Genomic DNA, 14,808 nt, shown 5'->3' on the forward strand with positions numbered 1-14,808 from the left:
AAAAAAATCTAACTAATCATGTTTTCTAGCATCTCCCAATATGAAAAATAATTCGGAAAGTATCTTGCATACATTTACTCTGCTAAATAAAGCAAAGTCAAATCAACTATAGATACTACCCTCAAACTCCCACATGATGCAACATATGAATGGAATCATATATTTATATATGAGTTCCAAAATTTTATAATTGTGGTTGTCAATTTGGGTAAAATGATGAATTTTACATGTATATAATGTGATCCCTTAAAACCATCCTATAACAGCTCGTAAGCCCTGTTAATTCCCAGACTTCCATACAGACTTCATCTTTGTTAAGATTTCAAAATGTATAAATAGTTCTGTTCAAAAGCAGTATTTTAGGAAAACAAGCACTCAGATGATGAAATGTTAAACACACATTAAAATTTATTAAAATTTATGCAACTCCTGGTGGGAATGTCTGGTTGGATCCTTGTCATGTTTTTTAATAACTAATGGCTTCAATTTGCTTCTAATTTTCACCAATCTCTTGTTGACCTTTTCCGTTTTCTCGTTGTCCTCATTGAGATCTGGCATGGATTTGCTATGATGGACACTCGGCTCCGGTGTCTGACCGATGTTCCTCTTGGCGTAGTACCTTGGCATGCTGAAATCAAACTCGGCAAAAATGACATCAGGAGTTTTGGCTATGCTTTGAAGACTAGTTTCTGCCTTGTACTCAGGAATGTTAGGGGTCTCTGCAAAGAATTTAGGGAGAGCTCCTTTGATAACTGGCGTGTCGGGTATTCTGCTTATTAAGGAGTATTCTCCGCTCGGATGAGAATCCATTTCTGCTGACGAGATTGTAAACACTTCGTCGCTTTGCGATTTGTTCGGTTGGTCTGGTTCTATCAGGTTCGGTACGGAAAGGAAAGAAGCGCTTCTCTGAGGCAGTTTGGCCAGCAAATTTTTCAAATTCTTGGCGCTGTCCACTCTCTTGATCAGGTCCTGTCTGGAGTTATTTCTCGTCATGCTTTTGACGCTGTCGGTTCTTGGTAGGTTGAGTGCGCTGTTTGCTCTCGGCATGTTGTGTCTAAGTTCTGCTGTTCTGGTCAGATGAAGGCTCTTGGTGCTATCTTCTCGAATGACAACTTTCTGAGGTGGAGTATCTGGTATTTTTTCGGGAGTATCTAAATGACTTAACTTGTCTTCTACTTTTGGTGACATGCCTTTGGCGAATTTCATAGAAATCCCTTCATCCGGAGATTCTGGTGACTTGGGTTTATCCTCGTCTTCTTCATCTATCTTGTACAATTCATCTTGAAACATGATTTCGAAATCTGAATAAGGTTTTTTCTCCGGTTCCAGATCTGATTCGCCTTTCTTTTCTTTTTCATTATCCTTTTCTTGGTCTTTAAAAGATACCACTTTTCCCATATGACCATTGTAGTAATCATTTTCTTTATTGTTGTTATTCAAAATATTATCTTCCAGTTCTAGTCTCTTAAATTCTGGATCATCCTTGAAGATCATTGACTTAGAGAACACCTGTGGAACAAAAACAAAACAAAAATTATCATGAATGTATATAAAGTCAATAAGAAGTGTCACACTTTCTACACAATGTTTCTATGACTAGATTTTACATTTTGAATAATTTTGTGATGTTAAAAAATTCTATGCATTAATGATCTTGATTGGTGAATAAAAGGATATTTGAAGCAAATTGATATGAACAGATGAAAATGATTGGAGTGTTCGTTGGTATAATTTCTCCATATAATATATTGTAAAGAAAAATGAGGTTTACAATTTGAACTACGGAATAAAAGCTACTCTTAATTTTAATAATTTTAAATTAGAAAAATAGGTGAAAAATAAGATAAAGAACAAAGAAATGTTCAAGAAAATAATTAAAATCAGTAATAAAATAAGTAATCTTAAAAGACATATCGGCAGTGTAATGGCAAAGGGGTATATCTGTCAAATTTTTCATTTTCTAAGTTTGTTTCACAAAATGTCTAAAATAGTGTATTTCATAATCTGGCAAAAGGATATATATAGCTATAGTTGCAATACTTATTTAATTCTATTACGATATGTACATATAAAAATGCATTAAAAAAATGAGTTATTTAATTTCACATGTTTGTTTTTACTCTCCTGTAAAATTTGGTCTGAGACAGATATACCCCTTTGCCTTTACACTACCGATATAAATGTAAAAAAATCACCAATTTATATGAATTAGAATATCTCCAGGAAGTTCATTCACACACCGAACTACTCATCGGACACCTCCTCCTGCGAGTCATCTTCACCATTACCTGGTAGATGTTGGGAGCCAGGATGGGCACCTCCAGCAAGACCTCGCGATGGGCGTCCAGGTGGCGGTAGTAGAGATGGTTGTTATTGTCGGCGCCCGGCTGCGCGGTGACCGGCAGGCCCTCCACGCTGGCGCCGCCATTGGTCACCCCGCCGCCGTCTCCCTCCCGCTCGTACTCCGCTATGCTTTCGTCCCAGCAGAACCTCTCCTCGATGCAGTTCCAGTACAAGCTCTCCAGGCAGCTGCAACATTATCATGACATGCAACTTGGACCATGTTTCCAAACATCTTTCACTCTTATTTGGACACACTTAAAATATCCAAATGTCAAAACCCTTATCCACAACCTGGTGTAACATTTATTCAGGTATTGTACAGCTTTACATTTAGTAAAAGTATATAATAAAAAATAGTTACATTCATAAATAAAAGAAAACCAACGTGGTGCATAGGGCACTGTATCATATTAACGCAGTGTTATTTTATTATTATTTTTTAAAGAGAAATATTTGTAATAATTAAATTGTCTTAGTGTTTTTAAAACAAAGTTACATTTTAATTATAAAATGGAAAATCACAATGTTAGTGCTTAATATATGGTAAAAGAAATATTTGTGTTTTTATTATTTACAAAAATATTTCGATTTCATACTATTTCTGTGAACTTAAGCGGCTCATTATTAGAAATAGGTATCAAATTGTGGTGAAGTGGGTTCGAACCGAGAAGCTCTGACTCAAGAGTCCGCGACACTAACCACGGGACCACAACCCGACACATGTTGTGAATAAAATCTTCTTCCTCCTCGATGGTGCATAGGGTACTGTATCATATAAACGCAGTGTTATCTTGATCGTTAGCACATGAAGGAAAGGTGATCAGTCCTCCGCTACAGGTAACAAGTCCAGGGTATTTTTTTAAAGCATAGAATGGCTTTGCATATAGAATTGAATACTTTTGCAAATGTCAAGTTAAATAATATTATAATTGTAAATCACGTTAAACTTATTATTTGACTATAAATTGATTCCGTTAAGTTTTTTAAAAAAATAAGTAAAAGGTTGTATATAATTGGGTTCTTTCTCTCTAGGATGAGCTAGATATTTGTAGGGAAGGGAATGTTGGCGTTTGGTCGTTTATTGGGCAGACAAAGAATACGTGGTAAAGGTCTTCTTCATCAAAACAAAATCCGCAAATGAGGGAGTCAAAGACACCAATCTTTACAAGGTGTGTAAAAACAAATGGCACAAGTCAAAAGTGTCGTGTTGTTGTCCCGTGGTTGGTGTAGCGGACTCTCGAGTCAGAGTTTCTTGGTTTGAACCCACTCTATCACAATTCGGTATTATTTTTTGACATCTCATCAAAGGTGAAGAAGAATATACAAGTCTGGGCATTTACGGGGCTGACGACCATCATAGACTGATTTAAGTGATCACTTTACACACGTGTAACATTCACCAATACTGCCTATTATTGACAACCACACTACTCAAATTCTTGGAAGTTCTATATATTAGAAACTAATTTCGAAACGTTGTTCTTGAATCACTAGAACTTCACTAGACACATAGACACATCTATTAATGAGATGAAAAGAAGCTTTTTATTGAGTAGAAACTCTTTTATTAGTATGTGAGGTCCGAATCCTGGATTATAAGCACATATATGAGAAACACCAGAAATTATCATTTTTATTTTTATTATTTTAGCTTATAATTTGACCAGTTAATTTATTTACAACATTTCGAGTGTGTCCAAATACTTGTTCAATAAAAAATAATATGAAAAATAACTCCTTTCATTGGAGATAATCCAGATTTGTGAACAAGTATTTGGATGTTCACTCAAAATGTTGTAAACTATTTGATACCTATTTCTAATAATGAGCCGCCTAGGCTCACAAAAATAGTAAATAATAAATAATAAATAAATAATAAAACCCTTATCAGCACCCAATGGTGCATAGGGCACTGCGTCATATAAACGCAGTGTTATCTTGATCGTTTACACATGAAGGAAAGGTGATCAGCCTTTCGCTTCAGGTACCAGTCTAGGGTAGTATTGAATAAATATTACAGTGAAAAAATCACTTATATTTATTTTACCCCCCTTGGGAATCGAACCCGGGACCTCCAGAACGGTAGCCGAGCGTGCTGACCATTACACTACGGAGGCGGACAATAATAAAAACACAAATATTTCATTTTTGTTAATAAAAAAGGTCGCCTCAGGGTAGCCAGGCTGCAGGTTTCCCACTCGTGATATAAACGATTCAACAGTTTGAGTGGATATTAGTTGCTGATGAAATATGTCAGTATGTCGTACTCGCAATTGCGATCGGGTATTCCTTGGCATTATTGAAATGAATTGCGTTTAATTGCTTCAAACGATTCAACCAATACATTCTCACATATCGACGGCCCCTACGTAAAGTACTCCATCTGCAAATCTGTTACTTTACAGGAGAGAGCTTAGATTTTATTATTTTTAAATTAAATGTATTTTTTTTATTATTAATTAACGGTTTTATCTGAAATTCTAAAGTATTGTAGTATTATACATTCAAAACCACGATAAAATATTTTTTAAGACTTTGTGCTTTGTCAAAATTTGGAAGTTAGCGTTTTAGGAGTTCAGTTCATTTTTAAAATTTGATGTGGATAGCGTCTTATACGCCTGAGAACTAGGCGTAATTTACTTTATATGTATATATATATATATATATATATATATATATATATATATATATATATATATATATATATATATATATATATATATATATATATATATATATATATATATATATATATATATATATATATATATATATATATGTATATATATATATATATATATATATATATATATATATATAAATATGTATATATATATATATATATATTTATATATATATATATATATATATATATATATATATATATATATATATATATATATATATATATATATATATATATATATATATATATATATATATATATATATATATATATGTATTTATATATATTTTATTTTTTATATTTTTTTGTTTATTTATATTTATAGATAACGGTCAGTTGATAACGTACACCAAATATCTAAAAATTGATAAAAATGTAGTTAGAGCACTTTACGTAGGGCACGTCGATATGAACATAACTATTGCCAACAGTGACCAATATTTTTTTTAACAATTGATTTAAGCGAATATCAAATGTTACATATGGCTGTTATCATCTTTGTCTACTAGGTATGATTCATAAGGGGGACAAATTAATATAATTTTACATGCATAAAGTCCACCTACATTGTTTAGTAGCTAGCACATTTATCCTGGGGGTTCCGTGTTCGATTCCCAGGGAGTGGGGTAAAATAAACACAAGTGCTTTTTTCATTCTAAAATTTGTTCAACATTACTCTGAACTTGTACCTCAAACGCAGGACTGATCACCTTGCGTTCATGTAATAAAAACGATAAAGCGACCATTGCATCAATTTGGTGCAGTGCCCTATGCACCTTTGTGCGGGGAGTTGTCAGTAGTAGTAGTAGTATATATATATAAACAAAAAAATGTTGTGAATAAAATAATCTTATCAAATTATAAGCTGCATTAAAATATGATAAAAAAATATATGGTTATGTATGAGTTCCAAAAATTTGACTTGTGGTGGTCAATCGTGGGTGTAATGGTGAATATTGCACATGTCGCCCACTCCTTTCAAGAACGTCATAAATCTAAAAACTTAATTTTTCAGGAGAATGTTTTTAAAGTTTAAAAATATAATACAAAGTATTAAAAATAAGTATCAAGCCTCTTACTGAACCTTTTACTGTGCAACAGATCTTTTAAGGTAAAACCTGAAGGTTTGTTCTCCATTTGAAAAATATTTAGTATATTTAAAAAAAATTATTAAACAATACCCTTTCTTCAAAATGCAAAAACAAAACTTTCTGCCCTGTAGCGGGTAAATATTAAGTTCAAAATATGCCTCTTTTACTGGGATATAGTACATTTTCTGGGCATTCCGGAAACATGCACTACTGAAAATTGACGGTTTTTGATTTATGGCGTTCTTGAAAGGAGTGAGCGATGTGTAAAGTCACTTGGCAGGTTGCAAGCCCTGTGAGTGCCCACACTTCCTATACTTCTTCATCTATATTGAGATGCTTAAATGTAAAACATAACTGCTAATTAAGCGGAGAAACAGAGATTTGTGAAGGATTTGGACACGCCCAAAATGTTATGAGACGGGTTGCATTTACATTGATTTTAAGCACACTAAACACTTAATATGTTATTAGATTAAAACCAATATTTTTAGCTTTTCCACTTTATATTTATTTGACCAGCGACCGGGTTTCGTCGTTACCGACATCATCAGACTGGTGGGATGCTATACAAATTGTTATGTTATATATAAAACAAGGCAGGAGTTAATAACCATGATTTGATATAATTTTGTTGAGAAATTAATTTAATTTGAGTGAATTTAAGTATTGTATGATATTAATATAAAAAATATTATAATAAAAAAAAAAATTATTAATATCATACAATACTTAAATTCACTCAAATTAAATTAATTTCTCAACAAAATTATATCAAATCATGGTTATCAACTTCTGCCTTGTTTTATATATAACATAACAATTTGTATAGCCTCCCACCAGTCTGATGATGTCGGTAACGACAAAACCCGGTTGCTGGTCAAATTAAAATATAGTGGAAAAGCTAAAAATATTGGTTTTAATCTAATAACATATTAAAATGCAATTCCATCATGAAGTGTCAGTGGATAATATAAGAAAAAAACTTAATATGTTTTTATTTTATTTTATACTTATAAGTGTGTGAACAGCAGTATGGTAGTGACGGGTAGTATTGTTTGCATGCTGTTGTAGTGATTGTACTGACGAAGAGACGGGGCAAAAATCTAGGTGAGTGATCATGTACTAATATAACTATAGTTTTTGTAAAAAAATTAATAATAAAAGTATGTATAGTTAACTAACTAACTAACTAACCATCACGCCGCTTCCCCACAGGGGTAGGCAGATAGAATAGGACGCCACACCACTCTGTGTTTGCAAACATTCTTCGCCTCTTCCACGTTCATGTATCTCCTCACACATACCCGCCGATTGTATAGTTTCATTCAGTAAACCCAATTAAATCGACTTTTAAAAACAGTTCTCTTCCTAATTGGGTGATAAAATTTAAATTATTGTAACGCTATCGAACTCTTTTGACATATCGCTCACTCCTTTCAAGAACGTCATATATCAAAAAACTTGATTTTTCAGGAGAACGTTTTTAAAGTTAAAAAATATAATACAATGTATTAAAAATAAATATCAAGCCACTTATTGAACTTTTTACTGTGCAACAGATCATTTTAGGTAAAACCTGAAGGTTATTTCTCCATTTAAAAAATATTTAGGATATTTAAAAAATAATTAAACAATACATTTTCTTCAAAATGCGAAAACAACACTTTCTGCCCTGTAGCAAGTAAATATTTAGTTAAAAATATGCCGCTTTTGCTGGGATATAGTACATTTTCTGGGCATTCCGAAAACATGCACAACTGAAAATTGACGATTTTTGATCTATGACGTTCTTGAAAGGAGTGAGCGATATGAGTTGTCAAAATGATTTAGAAGGTATTGCAAAAACAATTATTACCAACATTGAAAAATAGTGGGTACTTAATTTTATAACTTCGGGCAATGTTTCATAACAACTAATGATAAAGGTAATAAATAATGATAAAGGTACATAGAATACGAGAGAGAAACAAACACAAGGTATTGTTTATAATTCATAACATGTTGTCGTGACGTTTATGCAAAGTACTATAGAACAAAACCATATTTTTCATCTTATTAACGACTGTAGCTAATTTTCACATAATATAGGGTGATACAGAATGAATGGAATTTTTGAAAAACGTAGTACATATCCTAGCGCCCTTAGGGCGTTTGTCCACTACACCGAATTACACGGAATTGTACCGTCCGACAGGTCAGTTAGCGTTCATAAACGATGATTGCCTTGGATTAGCTTGTGCTTTTGTCCATCTTTCCACTACCCGGAATTTTACCATCCGGCAGTCCGGTTTTGAAAAATGAAAGCGACGACAGTTTAGCGTGATCGAATTTACGCGCAACTTGTTCACGCACCGATCAAGAGCTCCGATCCGAAGAAAGATGGACAAAAGCGCAAGCCAATCCAAGCCAATCATCGTTTTAAAACGCTTTTTAAACTGACAGGCCAGACCGTAAAATTCCGCGTATTTCCGTGTAGTGGACACACGCCCTTGGTGTATTTTGCCAGTTAATAGAACGTTGAAAATTTATAATATGCATCATTAGTCGAAATTGCATATTTTGGAGTTAACGTTTTTTGCCAGTACACCCACGATATGATGTCGGCACAGTGAGTTAGTTAGCAGGTGATAATAATTGCCGAGGAAAATGGAGAATGCAAATTGTGGGAGTCGAGTCGATAATTGTATCTAATTACTATATTATGCAAGAGATTTAGAAAGTCAATTTAAGCAAGCAAAAAAATTATTACATCTAGGTGCAGGTAGAGAGATAATCTACAAAGACGAAATTAGACGCACAGTATACGAGTGCGAGGGAGTTTCAAACAATTATTAGAAATATTATTAAACAAAACACTTGTTTTTTTACCACTTGAGTTTATTTTACGACTAGTTTCGGAAGCTAGGCTTCCATCTTAAAAACAAGTGTTTTCTTCAATAATATCATCATGTCTTACCACAAAGTAAATGCCAAAACAATAAATAAAATAATTATTAGAAACTTTTTGACAACTCAACAAAGATGAAGAAGATTGTTCGAATCTTGGTATTTACATGGTTTATGACCTGTTAAAGGCAGATTTAGTGATCACCTAACAATCACCATTCTATTCATGATTTACAACCACACTACTCGAATTATGGAAGTAGTATTTATTCCTCAATTAACACCTTTCACATGCGAGTTTTTGGCACCATCTATGTAGGTATATATAACTTTTATTTACCATTTATTTGTTAAATATATATTGCTCACTCCTTTCAACAACGTCATAAATCAATATACTTGATTTTTCAGGAGATCGTTTTTAAAGTTTAAAAATATAATACAATGTAAAAAAAAAGTATCAAGCCACTTATTTAAACTTTTTTTACTGTGTACTTTTTTTTTATTTGATCTTTTTAAGTAAAACCTGAATGTTTTTTCTCCATTTGAAAAATATTAAGTATAATTGAAAAACACTACACCCTGCAGCGGGTAAATATTAAGTTAAAAATATGTCGCTTTTGCTGGGATATAGTCCATTTTCTGGGCATTCGGAAAACATGCGCAACTTAAAATAGATGATTTTTGATATACATATGACGTTCTTGAACGGTGAGCGATATGTACAAATAAATACTTAATTAATTATGCATTCATTTTTTAATTCTCTTTCTTATTATTTTTCTGCCAGTTGTAAGCATTGTGGCCTGTTTTTAAGAGGGATTACCCTCCTACGATGTCGATTCCCAGCTGTCAATCCATCTCTTTGGTGGTTTGCTTGGGAGTCGTCTACCTTGGGGTTGTATCTACGTAAAGTGCAAAGTGGGGGAGTCTGGATGGTTCCATTCTCCTCACATGCGCATACCATTGTCTCCTTCGTTGCCTTCGCCACCTAACGACATCTTCCATCTCGCTTATTTCCCTTAACCCTGGTGTTCCTTATTCTATCTCGTAGACTCTTGCTAGATATCCTCCTTTCTTGCCAGAGTCTTCATTTCTGACACTCTTAGAGCGCTTTTTTTCATGAAACGATGAACTAAAATTCTTGATATATTTTTTGATTGAAGGTAATTGCTATTTTTAGCAGTAGGTATATTTTTAAATACATATTTCTTAATTGCTATTTAAGATTCTACAATTTTTTCTATTTTGTTGTCATGGGTAGAATGGTAAAAGTTGCACGTGTGTAAAGTGATCACTTGACCACCCTAAGGTCTTGTAGCCTTGATATGTAAATCAATGACTCTTGCCAGATATGTTAGGATTTTACATATAAGTTAATAAGTTAAATGTAAAAACCTTTTGAAAACCCTGCGGCCTACGTACATATATACCATATTATCTATATATTTAAATTAGATGTCAGAAAACTCATTAGTGTCATATATTGGATATTGTAATTTGACTGTAGGATAAATATCATGTTTAATAGACGAACAACATACGACATAATAATTTAAAATTACTTCATTAATTGATTCGGCAGTCACTTTGTGGTGATTTTTATCCATTCTTCATTTCGATATCTTCAAACGTGACTAAATGAAGCACAATAAAAATATTTTTAGCATAAAAAAATGATTGTCTTACGATTGGAAACATTTGCACATCCTTTGTCCTTTGTATTATGATTCATCTCAAGTCTTTCTGGATCTTCAGCGGTGACCATGTGTGGCAGTCACCCGATGTCAGAATGGTAGGAGTTTGCCTATTGGAGCAGTCATAACTGTGGACCAAAATTGTATCATTTTTTTTGGGAATTATATAGCTTGTACATAAAAAAATAGTAAGATGATGACAATGATTGAAGCCAATTAAATAGTTCCACATATCGGTAGTGTAATGGCAAATGGGTATATCTGTCAAATTTTTCATTTTCTAAGTTTGTTCCACAAAATGTCGAAAATAGTGTATTCAATAATCTGGCAAAAGGATAAAGCTGTAGTTACAATACTTATTTAGTTTTATTAAGATATGTACATATAAAAATACATAAAACAGATGAGTTATTAAATTTCACAAGTCTGTTTTTGCTCTCCTGTAAAATTTGGTCTGAGACAGATATACCCCTTTGCCTTTACGCTACCGAAATATGTTATTATGAATACTGTTGTTTATTAAGAGAGAAAAAACACACATATATAAATATATATATATATATATATATATATATATATATATATATATATATATATATATATATATATATATATATATATATATATATATATATATATATATATATATATATATATATATATATATATATATATATATATATATATATATATATATATATATATATATATATATACATATATCTGCCTATCGGCTAAAATCTCTTAAAATAACAACCAACATTTAAAAGGAATACTACAACAGTGCTTAAGTACAACTTTAAAAAAATACAATACCATTCATGCGTATCAGTAGATTTTAAGAAATAGTGGTATTTACAAGCAAAAGTAAAATTTAAATGATTTTTAGATATTACCACAAAAGACTGCCTAACCAATTAACGAATGAAATTATAATTAAACAAATTATAAATTAAACAACTTTGTTTTTAATTACTTTTTATTGGTATTCGACATCGTCATCATCAGGTTTAAACAAGTACATGTTCAACACTGATGATGACAAGGTTCTTGTCGAAACTGGTTGGAGAAAAAAAGGCTCAATAAAAAGTTTGATTTTACAAAGTTCATAAAATCTACAACAAAGTATCTGCGAAAAACATTCAAGTAATTATTATCGATTGAGATAATTTATGTATTAAATGTCAAATCAAACACTGATTTTTTGAGTCTACTAAGTTGTATTTTATTGTTAAAAAAACACATAAAAATCAATTTTGTGACAATTGTTTCGCCTAGTTATGGCATTTTCAATAGTCTGTGATAATCCTTACTTTTCTTTTCACTTTGGTGTTTAAGAGCTTGTTAGCAAAAAAATGTAAACACTCATCTCAGCCATGGATGAATAATGAAGAAATCACGAAGGACAACTCGACATTGGACACTAATTCTTGTACAATTATCGCGGTTGCGTTTATTTATTATTTAATCTCGTGACACGGCGTTTATCAGGTGACTGAGAACGGGTTTATTATCTTATTTTTTAAGTACACATTAAGAGTAGAGTTCACACAAAAGTTGTTTGAACACAACTGAGCTTCCAATGAATAGCGATCAATCATATATTATCATATTCGACAAGGTGCAAGACTGAGATCAGCATTATCGATAAAAATGTCAGAAATGAAGACTCTATGAAGCATATCTGGCAAGAGTTTACGAAATAGAATGTGGAAGTATGGATATTTACAGGGCTTATAGCCTGTCATAGGGCGGTTAAGTGATCACTTTACACACTACAACATTCACCATTTTTACCCATGCCAAAAGAAATAGAAAAAAATGTAAAACCTAAAATAGCAATTAAGAAATAAGTATGTATATAAAAAATATACCTACTGCTAAAAATAGCAATTACCTTCAATCTAAAAATAAACCAAGAATTTTAATTTATCGTTTCATTTAAAAAAAACGCTCCAAGAGCGTCAGAAATGAAGACTAAAGATCATATCTAGCAAGAGTCTACGAGATAGAACAAGGAACACCAGGATAAGGGAAATATGCGAGATCGAAGATGTCGTTAGGTGGAGAAGACAAGGTAGAAGACGACGGTATGCGCATGTGAGGAGAATAGAACCATACATCTAAGTGAAGAAAGAATTTATGAGGCGAATGTGGTTGGTAATAGAAGCGGATGAAGACCGATGAAAACTTGGCATGATCAAGTATTTCAAATACTTGGGCGAGTTCAGGTCGGGAGTCGAAATGACAGGCGGGTTGGATGAGGAGATGCATATTCATACATGTAGAACAGATAAATATTGTTTTGCAAAGACAGATTTGTGTGGCATTCTATTTTTTCCGACTACCCCCGCGTAGAAGCGGTGGGTACTTAATAAGTTAGTTTTTAGATGCCAGAAGTAAAAGAAGAAGATAAAAATTAGTAGAATAAACGTTTAAATATGTGTTTTGATTACTGTAAAAGTATGACATTGGTTGAGGATATTTTTTTTTGTTTGTTTGTTTTTTTGTTTTAAATGGTATTCCGCAAAGCCTCTACTCGGCTGTCCAAACTCAAAACACAGTAAGGGACATTTTTTTGTAGTATGTTTTTTTTGCATTTTTGGTCTAAGTCTACTTAATCCAAAAATGCAAAAAAAACGTACTACAAAAAATGTCCCTCACTGTGTTTTAAGTTTGGACAGCCGTACTTCTTGTCTGTAGGAAGGAAGATACTATACATCACGAAAACACCCAGACCAATTGAAAATAAAAATACATATTTAAAAAAAAAACGTTACCCGCAAAGCATTAATTTTTAGAGGCCATCTGCAGGTAGAATACTTCACCTAAAGTAGTTAAAAACAGTATCAAACCCGTTATTATTTTAAACCATCGTCTTTATATCTTTAGCCAGAATCTAATTTCATGGGTTAAATTTTTGGTTTCATTTATTGATTCGACAGTCACTTTGTGGTAAAATCTATCCATTCTTAATTAAAGTTTTACTTAGTAAATAACCACTATTTCTTAAAATCTCATCACACAAACACGTGTCACAGTAGATTTTAAGGAATAGTGGTATTTACAAAATAAAACTTAAATTTAAAAAAAAATTGTACAAAAAAAGACTACCTCCTTAAAATAATGTACTGATTATATGATTACACATTCTGTCTCTGTCGTGTAATCTGATATTAATTAAAGTAAACGGTATATCAAAGTCATCAAAGCTGTAAAAACGATTAAAGATAAGTAATTACAGATAACGATATAAAATAATAATTAAAAAAAAGATAATAAAAAATTTCATCCATGACATTTTGAGTTTGTCCAAATACTTGTTCACAAATCTGGATTATCTCCAATTAAAGGAGTTATTTTTAATGTTCTTTTTTGAAATTTCAACATAGATGAAGAAGAATATGGAAGTCTGGGATTTTACGGGGCTTACGACCGTCATAGATACATCCATCTCACCAATATATGTCTCTCGTGAAATTCTAGTGATTCAAGCATTACGTTTTACATGGCAGCGCTATATGTTGAACGTAACAGCAATACTATACATCGACGTGACGAACAGCGTGCTTCTTGACAGCTGATAATATGTTGTATAATCACAAGCTTTGTGTAATTATATTGACTTAGTAATAATATTTTTGTTTTATGTAAATACTTGAAAGTGGTCATTTTGTATGTATGTATTGGTCAGATGTATGAACGTAGAAGAGGCGAATAATATTTGCAAAGACAGAGTGGTGGCGTTCTATTATCTCTGCCTACTCCTGCGGGGAAGCGGCGTGATGGTTAGTTAGTTTTATATAAATAAGAGATTACAATAATTTAGTCTTCAGTTGACCTGTTGATGGAATGGTTTTCCGAAACCGGTAGTTATAAAGTATTTTTTTAAATTGGTATTATACAAAGTGAATGATGATTTTTTTTTATTTGTTTTTATTTAAAAGGAATAACCCGCAAATGACAAGGAGAGTGTTATATTACCATACCACAAAGTTAGCATTGCTTTTAATGTACAAGAATATTTTCTTTTTTATTAAACCGGACTGAGCCGTAGCAACGCGTGACCGGGTACAGCTAGTTCAAAATTTTAACGAAATTCCTG

The 14,808-nt window shown here is 32.2% G+C and overlaps 1 protein-coding gene across 1 annotated transcript in view; it reads right to left on the reverse strand.

The window, feature by feature from the left end:
• Positions 1 to 265: 265 nt before the first annotated feature.
• The window catches only part of LOC148307062 (uncharacterized), a 30,284-nt gene continuing 15,741 nt past the window's right edge, over positions 266 to 14,808 (reverse strand). The window contains exons 2-4 of the mRNA XM_088263958.1: positions 10,696 to 10,831; positions 2,289 to 2,529; positions 266 to 1,509 (exon numbers count right to left, since the gene is read on the reverse strand). Of these exons, the coding sequence (XP_088120084.1) occupies positions 412 to 1,509; positions 2,289 to 2,529; positions 10,696 to 10,715 (1,359 nt within the window). The 5' untranslated portion in view covers positions 10,716 to 10,831 and the 3' untranslated portion in view covers positions 266 to 411. The remainder of the gene's footprint in view (positions 1,510 to 2,288; positions 2,530 to 10,695; positions 10,832 to 14,808) is intronic.

Source organism: Brachycentrus maculatus, unplaced genomic scaffold, assembly GCF_059751285.1.
Source record: "Brachycentrus maculatus isolate JH-2025_06_01 unplaced genomic scaffold, ASM5975128v1 h1tg000211l, whole genome shotgun sequence".
NCBI classification, from domain to species: domain Eukaryota; kingdom Metazoa; phylum Arthropoda; class Insecta; order Trichoptera; family Brachycentridae; genus Brachycentrus; species Brachycentrus maculatus.